The sequence below is a fragment of the Chlamydotis macqueenii genome, chromosome 8, assembly GCF_036417535.1.
Source record: "Chlamydotis macqueenii isolate bChlMac1 chromosome 8, bChlMac1.mat, whole genome shotgun sequence".
Lineage (NCBI taxonomy): Eukaryota > Metazoa > Chordata > Aves > Otidiformes > Otididae > Chlamydotis > Chlamydotis macqueenii.
In genome coordinates this window covers 19,317,826-19,327,472 of record NC_141563.1, presented here as the reverse complement: position 1 = coordinate 19,327,472, position 9,647 = coordinate 19,317,826, and the positions used below count along the sequence as shown (strand labels likewise).

Below are 9,647 nucleotides of genomic sequence, written 5' to 3'. Positions count from 1 at the left end.
ATGACAGTAATCCACTTCTAAGCTGGGCAACGCTCTCTGCCCTGGGACCTGTCTGCTGACTGGTAGCAGTTGACTTATGAGTTAAGCAAGAAAAACCTACCAGCCTGAAAGGACCAGATAGAGAAACTGTGAGAAATGAAACTTCTGTTCTCGTATCTCGTAATGAACTTTATGTTAGAGGAAGATTTTGTTCTACACCAAGGACCTGCCTTTCCTTTGACACTTTCAGCATGTAGTGCTCCTCGTGGAGCAGTAGTTGTTGGCTGTTGGTAGGGCTGTTGCTGTTGTGAGCACAGTGCTCAGAAAGGTAAAAAAAAAAAACAAACAAAAAAAAAACAACAACCACAAAAACCCAAATGAAAAAACAGTACAATACGAGTGTGGGAACCTCTGTTTTACCCTTGTACTGCTTTGGTATGGCACATCTTTGCACTGTGCACACTCTAGACACTAGTGGCTCGGAATAGTCTATGCAACTGCCTGCTGATGCAAAGCAGGGGACACCTTTGCTTCTCGGCTTGCTCCAGCTGCACGGGGATGCAAAGGAATTTCCTCATCCTCCATCTGCTGTTTAGCAAAGTTCACAAAAACCTGTGTGAGGAAAGCAGAAAATGTCACCATCTCATGAACTGAGATGAATTAGTGGAGTGTCTCTGTACATTCGTGTCTTCTGGGCCTCTCTGCAAGGAAGAGACAGGAAGAGGAATTCATAGCGATGAACTGAATTGAGACATGCGTATCAGCAGGGATCATTAATTCCTTCTCTATTTTGATAAACTTCCTTGCAACTTCCTTTGCTGGATGCACTTACTTGCAACTAAAATCCTGTTTTTCATGGGTTTCAGGAAGATTTGAGATGGGTTCAGGAAGGTTTGCATGGCTTGCAGTATGTGAGTGAGTTTGGTTGTGATGGGAAAGAAGAGACAGAATATTTTAGTAGGAAGCTGTAAGGCAGTCAGGAATGTCTCTCCAGCATTCCCATCAAAGACAGCTTTGCATATGTGGACCCTCAGCTACTTAGGAAAGCAAGCAGATGGGACTAATATGCTTTAGCAAGTGGGTGTTGCCAGCAGTCCCAGTGGACTTCCCAGGTTTTGTGTGTCTAATTGCTCCTGTATAAAGTTCATGACAGAGACATATAAACATTTAACTAGATATTGGAATATCTCTGAGACAACAGTTCAAATCTCTTATTTAAAATAAAATGTTATTCCTAGCTCAGAAAGCCTCACTCTGAATAGCTGAACTTGCTCAGACTACTGCTCCTGAAGGAATGGGTTGTGTGAATTCTGGCATCTGGGAAATACTGTCTTATCAGCTTTCAAATGACACCTATTTACACAGGGAATTAGTTACAGACTATTTCATGTCTGATCCACCCTCCTTGATGAGAGGTCTGGGAATTGTGCCCGAGAGAGAGGTGCAAGATCATTCTCTACTCTGAACAATTTGGTCCTTCAGTTGTTTGGATATGTTCCCATTGCATTGCCTAATTCTTGGCAGACAAGCTTTCTCATGGATTTTTACTCACCTGATCTAAAGTTGTTTGAGAGACAGAATATTCTTCAATATGCAACTTTTCCTTATTGGAGATTATTAACCGAAAAATCTTAGCCAGCGAGGAGGAGCAAATCTGGTACTGCAGCATGTTGTAGTGTTTCTCTCTCTGTAAACTCCCTGGGAAGTTCATGCATATGAATTGCTCGGCAGGAGTAGGATCCGGAAGCAGGCCAGGCTTTGGAGCTTTGATTTTCAGAGTGACAATGTAGCCATCTCCAAACCTGGGAACCACATGTGGAATTGGGAATTGGATGAAGAGATGGTTTCAGTATTCAGGAAGGAAATTCATTTTCAGCAGCTATGAAAACATTAATAGTATCTGAAAAATAATGCATAATATCTGGCTTTGTAGGAAGCTCTGTGTTTGCCCTGCAGAAGTGGTGTAGCATAACAGAGTTGAAATGAGGTCTGCTCAAATTGTCTGGGATAGCACAGAGCTGCACCCAGAGTGGGTCTGTTTAAACAACAAATCTTCAGATTGGATTGCTGTATTAAGAATGGTACATGTCACATACACTAAAAGTTTTCCTATTAAAAAACACAATTAAAATATTCTACTTACTTGTATTTTAGCTGCTGAATTGTGCCCAGGCATTTGAAGGTACCTTTTACCATGATGGCCAAACGAGTACAGAGGGCTTCACATTCTTCCATACTTTCAAAACAGAACACAGATATTTAAGACAAAAGCCAGGAGATGAACTTCGGCTACTCTGGGATTCTGAATTCTAACTCTTTTTACCTGTGTGAGGTTAGAACCACTGCTCGCCCATCTCTGAGCACACTGACAATAGAGTCCCACAGGAGGCGCCGGGACTGAGGGTCCATTCCAGTAGTGGGTTCATCCTGTAAGGGAAACGGTAAGACAATCAGAGTCAGAAGAGCAGATAAGAAAATCTATTTAGAATCAAGTCACTGTGTGTTTGGGCCTTAGCATATAGCTGCTTCCCTGCTGAAATCTGTGCCTTGACAAAGCACATGCATCTTGAGAAGCATATGAGTGAATAGCATATGAATTGACAGTGGGATAGAGTGCACCCTCAGCAAATTTCCCAGTGACACCAAGCTGTGTGGTGTGGTCAGCACGCTGCAGAGAAGGGATGCCATGACCTTTAAGGGTCCCTTCCAACCCTAACTATTCTATGATTCTATGATTTCTTAACCCAAGAAGCGAGTGAAGTCACCCTGATTTACACCAGCTAAGGATCTTGGTCCTGCATAAATCTGTTAACTCAGTTAATAACAAAAACTTTGTAAAAATTTTTGAGAAGAAAAAAAAAGAATTCAACATTTTGTCTTAAGAAATTATGAGAAAAGATTTTATCTGGCTGTTTACTACGTATAGGCAGAATACATGTAAAGGCATATTAAATAGCACAAGGAAACACACTATTAAAATGCTATTAAAATGTTTATTTTTAGCCTACAAATTAAAGTGGTACAGTATGATCTAAATAAATAATTTTTGTAGTAATTGCATTTAGAATTTCCCTTGAGATATGCAGTTATCTGATAATGTATGTTATTTGATGAGAACTACATTTCAGCATTTGTATAGTTTAGTCTAAATTGGTATAATTTGTTCCAAAGATATTAAAGGCTGCAAAAGGGTAGCTATCTTCCTCTGTTCTGCTGGATAAAGCAGCAAGGTACATGTTGTAATACCATCTTTTACATGAATGGTTATACTCTGACAGGAAAAGGCAGATGGAAACCAAACATGGATTTAAATTCAGATTTGTGTAGATTATAGATTTTATCTCAGAGAATTCATTGGTGAAGATCTTTCTCTCATAATCACTTAGTGTCCATTGAAAACATAGTTATGCATCCCAGTCTGTCCCTGAAATTAAAGAACTCAAAATTCCATTGCAGTAGATGTATGTTGAGGGCAGAAAGGACCATCATAAATATCCTTGTACCTCTTTAGCATATAGTTTTATGAGATGTCATACTGAACTATCACAGAGCTATGTTACCATGACACTTACTAGCAAGACGAGTGGTGGGCAGCCTATCAGTGCAATGGCAGTGGAGAGTTTGCGCTTGTTGCCACCACTGTAGGTACCAGCCAGCTGGTCTGCATACATAGGAAGTCCCAGCTTCTGGATGCCCCATTCAGCAACCTGCGAGAAAGACTTTTTCACACAGCAGCTAATGCATAACAGATGGGATTGCTTATACACCCCTCTTCTGGCAGAGACATGGCAATCCCCTGGGTTTTAGCACATTCATTTTAGAACTGGAGCAGAGGAGTAAAAAAAAAATTAACGATGATGAGGGGAATTTAACTACTTGAGGGAAAGCCATAAACCAGCCTCAGCTATAGACTTCTTATCTGTGCAAGAATTTAAATAATTTTCTTCTGGAATCTTCTTCATGTTTTCTTTCTTACACATAAACGACTTTAAAGACAAGAACAAAACAGCAACCAGTGCAGTTCTGAGTCATAGCAATTGCATCTTTAGTCTTCTGCAGTTGGTGACATAGTTTTGCAAGTACCATTCATGTCTGAGAACCTCTGTTTGATAGTGCAGTCTTGTACTCAACTGTCCAAATCACAGGAACCACTCCCAGGACTTCAGCACACAGAATGGCAAGCCCACTTTGGAAATTCTGGCCATTGGCATGTTATGAAGCCAGTTAATCATACAAATATTCACTGTAGCTATTTATAAGTCAAAAGCAAGAATGCTTTACCCTCTTGATTTCTTCTGCTGGAACTCCCCGCAGGCGTGCATATAAGTAGAGATGTTCTCGTCCTGTGAGTAGGTCATCAATGGCATCAAACTGAGGGCAGTATCCCATGTTTTGATGGACATTAGAAATGTGGGTCAATATACTGGAGAAACAAAGAAAACAATATTAGTTCTAGAATACTAGCTTTAAGACAGAGATGGACAGTTTGAATAAAATCTTTCTTTTCTGGGGCAACACCTCTTCTAAGGGAAGAATGAATTCTTTCTGATACAACATCCTACTAAAATATCTGTACAGAACAGCAAGGAATATATTGTCATCTAAGTCAGCATTGGTAGTAGTAGGAGAAGTACAGAATCACAGAGTGGTTGAGGTTGGAAGGGGCTTCTGGAGGTCATCTTGTCCACCCACACTGCTCAAGCAGGGTCACCTAGAGCAGGTTGCCCAGGACCATGTCCTAGCAACAAAATATCTGTTGTTCAAATCACACCAATGGACAAAGAATCAAATCCCAACTACACCTAACAAACCAAGACACATAACCTAGAACTAAGCTAACATAAGTGAATATCAGAAAATGCTGTATAACTTATGACATTAGGCCAGCACGGTGTAAACAAAGATGCTAGAAACAGCCAGAGAAAAGTCCCAACGCTCAGATCAAAATACCTTGTTGGACTGGTTATCTTACGTTTGTGAGCTCTTGTGATTAGATCCGACTGCCTTGTCCCACTGTTAGCATTACTATAATTTACACACAGATTTTAGAACAGTGTGTTAAAAAGTGCCAGTGCGTGTTACCTGTGGTCTCTCTCAGTGCCATAAAACTAGAAAAGAGCTGCTGGGTCATTACTATGATCTCAGTTCCACCCTGGTAAACGGCCTGTCACAGGGTTTTTTTAAGGTACTTACCTATTGCCAGCCACTACAGCATCTCCAGATGTCACATCAGTATCTCCAGTCAGCATTTTGAATGTTGTTGTTTTGCCAGCGCCATTCACTCCCAAAAGACCAAAGCACTAAATTACAAAATGTATCACATTCTTTAGTATGTCCAACTTAAAAATCATCAGGGGCATGAAATCTGAACTGACTCATGGAATGTAATCTAGTGTTATTGAACAACCTACCTCTCCAGGACGGATGCCAACACAGAGTCTGTCCACTGCAGGCTTGTGCCTACCTGCATAAATCTAAATTGACAGGAAAAAAAAAAAGAAAAATCCTATTTCAAGACATCTACAGCAAAGGAAATATTCTGAATTTTTTAGTTTAATTCTATTGGGATGAGGCAACTTTAGAACAAAGACAGAAGTAAATAGAAAAATTAAAAGAAAGAGTAAGCATTCTACAAAGTCAGACATTTATTTATTTTAAATGAATTTGTAATGACCCCTAAAAATACCAAATTTTCTGGATGCAACCTTTTACTTCGTATTTTCAGCACTAGGAAACAGACCTGATGCTTTGCTGGGACAAAGTATCTCTGACATACCAAATCAAAGTGCGACAATACAGCAAGATAGTCTGAAGAATGATACTCCAGTTCTCTATTCATAAGATCCCAGCAATGTGTGTTATCTTCTTATTTCTGTAGCTCAAGCTTGCATGCATTCTGATAGCATAACTCATATGCCTTCAATGTCGGGAAAGAAGATAAATCAGTAATAACTATAGCCCTCAATGTGAAAGCAACCAAATGGTTAACTTGAGATTGAAACTCACCTATGGAAAAACCAGCATTGTAGAAGAAAAGACTACTAGTAGAAGTGGACACTCACTAGATAACAGTCATGTCAGAAGATGTGAGGTAAAAAGAATCTTAAGCAGACAGGGTTGCACTGTCCTTACTGGACTTCCCTGTGGTTTCATTTCTATTTAAAGGAAATAGACAAATAATATGCCAAGTCTTGACTTCTATAATGTTTGTTATTTTCCAAGGCACAATGTCGATTTTTAAAACAATACCATCAGAATCCACAGCTGAAACATACTCTGAAAGCATAAATTTACACTAGACTCATTTGCTTCATTCTTCTTAAAATATTACCTTGGTCAGTTCTTGTAATTCTAAGATATCTCTTTTGTTCCCTCCTTTCATAATTCTTTTTCTTTCTTCTGCAACATCCTCATCTTCATCAATAATAGGTGACATGGTAATCTCAGCAAACCTGGAAAAACCCAAGAGACTGATTGCAGAAACAATGAGTTGCCCTGGGTGCAGTTAGAATAACTGTGACACAGTGGCTAATCAATTGCCAAAAATGTGACTGGTGGAAAGCAGTGGGATTGAAACTTCACAATGTGACATTGGCTGGAGCAGTCCTGCTGTTGGAAGAATCCCTGACCTTTGAAAGTTAATCTGTAGATACTAAAAGGGAGGAAATGGCTTGCTCAAAAGAATATGCCTTGCAGTTGCTGATATGACGTAACCTGCCCCTCGGCCACAGCTTTCACAATTTGGCTGCTCTTCAGTAGGTACTGATAGTCCTTACACAAACCTTCTGAGTAGATCTCCCTGTAAGACAACATTTTTATAATGGTACCAATTAGTACTCTTGTCGGCCATCTCGAACAGGAGCGGCTGACCCACTCACACCTGGAAGGTAGCTGCTTCCATTGAGATAGAGGCACATTTGTAAAGTAGAGAGGGGAAGCTTGCATAGTGTCCAGGCTGCAACTGCCCTGTGCAATGGACGAGAATTCCTGTCTTGGGATGTCAGGCTAGTACTTCATGCCAGTACTTATGACACTACAAACTTTCCAAGTCATTTTATAATCTCACTATTACAGCATCTTAATCTAAAAAAAATTACATTGAAGTCTTAATTAAAGAAAACTAATTTCTTTAATAATATATTCTTAAATACTCTTAAGATAATGTACATTTGTAAATGCTTTATTAAACCAGAATATAAAAAAAATAAGATGAAATCAGGTAAGTAAACAGAAAAAAAAAAGAAAATTCAGAGAAAAAGAAAGAAAAAATAAAAAAGAGAGACATAAAGAATTACAAAGACACTCACTGTGTTAATAAAGGAACATAATACAAGATTTCAGACATACCATCTTATGGAGAACAAATGGTGCTGCATTAGAAGATTCAGAATGAAGAATACAACTCCTTGAACAGCCATGGCAACCAGGTTCTTTCCAACAAAGTCCCACTGAAAAGGATTGGAAACATGCTCCTCACCTTTGGAAAAAGAGCACCAGAAAGCAAGGTGAAATACTGCTGAAACAAAGCACTGTTCCTCAGAACAAAAGGCGTAATCATAATAGTTTAGGATGAAAATCTGTACTTCATTTGATTGTGATCAGACAATGTCTTCATTTTCCAGTATCTCATAAAGATTCTTAAGAAAATACACTCCAAGCTCAGCTGCTACCTAGGAGCAAAAATGAATAAGCTCTCTGAATATGCACTAATTTGGATATAACAACATGAAATTTGCATGGACTATGTGAAAGACACACATTTTTTGAATAAAAACAGATGAGTTCTGCTATATGACTATTTTTTAAGTAAGAAGTTGTCTGGTATCAAAGACAATCGTGTCCCAAGAGGATGCATTTGAAGAACAGCAGCCATTTTAAGCATTAACATGAGGTGGCGGAAGTATTCAAATGCAATGAAATAATATATCATCCTGTAATGACCTAAGGACTTCTGCACAAGTGATGAATAGACACCAGAGTCTGGAACTGAACAAATGGGTTCATTTCCGATACAGACTACTGGTTGGGCCATAGAGTTCTGGCAGTTGTATGAGAAGCTGTGATTCCTTCATAGAGGTGGAACTTTCATACTCCTCATCCACCTGATGATGTGAAAGGGAAGAATTTCAGAAACAGCCACTAATTTTCTAAGATAATACTTTCAACCATCTCATCCAAGGCCAGGACATGTGATACTCATATAACTTGCTGCTTACTGGCTCTTATTTACTGTCATAGTTCAGCCCCGATCGGGACCAGACTACGCAGTCTCTCCCTCACTCTCCCCACCCTCCGAGAGAATAGGGGGAGATGATATAAGAAAAACAGCTCAAGGTTTGAGATAAGGAGGGGGAGAAATCCTTAAAGCCACCATCACGGGCAAAACAGACTCGACTTGGGGAAAACTACTCATTTATTTCTAAAACCAGCAGGAGAATAAGACGGGGAAAAAGATAACCTCCCCCCACCCCTCCCCTCTTCCCGGGCTTAACATTATCTCTACCACCTTCCCCCCAGCCCCGAGCAGCACAGGGGGGAAGAGGGAATGGGGGTTGCAGTCAGTTCATCACACATTGTTTCATGCTGCTGCTTCATCGTCAGGGAAAGAACTCCTCACATTCCTCCCCTGCTCCAGCATGGGGTCCCACCCACACGCCACACAGTCCTTTGTGAAACTGCTCTGGTGTGGGTCATCTCTTCCATGGGGTACAGTCCCTCCAGAACAGCTGCCCCAGCGGGCCCCTCCACGGGCCACAGCCTCCTTCAGGCATTCACCTACCACAGCGTGGGGTCCTCCATGGGCTGCAGGTGGATCCCTGCTCCTCCGTGGACCTCCATGGGCTGCAGGGGGACAACCTGCCCCACCATTGTTGTCACCACGGGCTGCAGGGGAATCTTGGCCAGAAGCTGCATTACTCCTCCCCCTCCTTCTTCACTGATCTTGATGTCTGCAGCCATTCCTCTCACCCGAAATTCTTCACAACAGGCTGGCAGACACCTCTCAGGGTCTTTTTTACATCTCATTCACTTCTCATCTCCTCTCCACTTCTTGCAGCCAGGCCGGGCTGAGTTGGGCCCAGTCAGCTGCCTGGTGAGAGGCCAGAGGGTGAGGCCTGCAAGGCCCACGAGGCTCGCGCCTCCCCCTCTCTGCCCCTGCTCAGCTGCTTCACATCTTCTCTCTTTTTTTTCCTGTTTTCCCCTTCTTAAATACGTTAACGCAGAGGCATTATCAGGGAACATTCTGCTACCAATTGGCTCGGCCTTGGCCAGCAGCTGGTCTGCCCTAGGCCCGGCCGAGTCCACTGAACAAAGGGGAGCGACTTCTAGCAGTTTCCTACAGAAGCTGCCACCTTAGGCCCCCCCTCACTAAAGAAAACCACAACACTTACCAAACCTGGCATATACTTCAGTCACAGCTTGGTTCATGGCCAAGTCAATGAGTCCACGGCCCAGGCAAAAATGTGGGAAGATAATCAGCACATTTTTCAATGCTTTATTAAACTTCAGCAAGGACTATAAGAAACAGAAACAACATAACAAGCAGTTGAAACTAGACTTCTTCAAGAAAACATAGCAACACGAGTTAAAAGTTCGTTGTCATGTCAGAGAAACAGGATGTTCTGTGTTCTTACAACTGAGAAACAGAGTATTTATTCAAGTTAACACCC

The 9,647-nt window shown here is 41.2% G+C and overlaps 1 protein-coding gene across 2 annotated transcripts in view; it reads right to left on the bottom strand.

Moving 5' to 3' along the window:
- Positions 1-413: 413 nt before the first annotated feature.
- ABCA4 (ATP binding cassette subfamily A member 4) overlaps positions 414-9,647 on the bottom strand; it is a 78,050-nt gene continuing 68,816 nt past the window's right edge. Inside the window, exons 39-49 of one of the 2 annotated variants that reach the window (XM_086752924.1) lie at positions 9,369-9,492; positions 7,327-7,456; positions 6,311-6,449; positions 5,391-5,453; positions 5,173-5,279; positions 4,261-4,402; positions 3,552-3,686; positions 2,303-2,406; positions 2,123-2,215; positions 1,532-1,781; positions 414-591 (exon numbers count right to left, since the gene is read on the bottom strand). In XM_086752924.1, coding sequence (XP_086609050.1) covers positions 469-591; positions 1,532-1,781; positions 2,123-2,215; positions 2,303-2,406; positions 3,552-3,686; positions 4,261-4,402; positions 5,173-5,279; positions 5,391-5,453; positions 6,311-6,449; positions 7,327-7,456; positions 9,369-9,492 — 1,410 coding nt within the window. In that variant the 3' untranslated portion in view covers positions 414-468. The remainder of the gene's footprint in view (positions 592-1,531; positions 1,782-2,122; positions 2,216-2,302; positions 2,407-3,551; positions 3,687-4,260; positions 4,403-5,172; positions 5,280-5,390; positions 5,454-6,310; positions 6,450-7,326; positions 7,457-9,368; positions 9,493-9,647) is intronic. The other variant, XM_086752925.1, reaches the window with a different exon arrangement.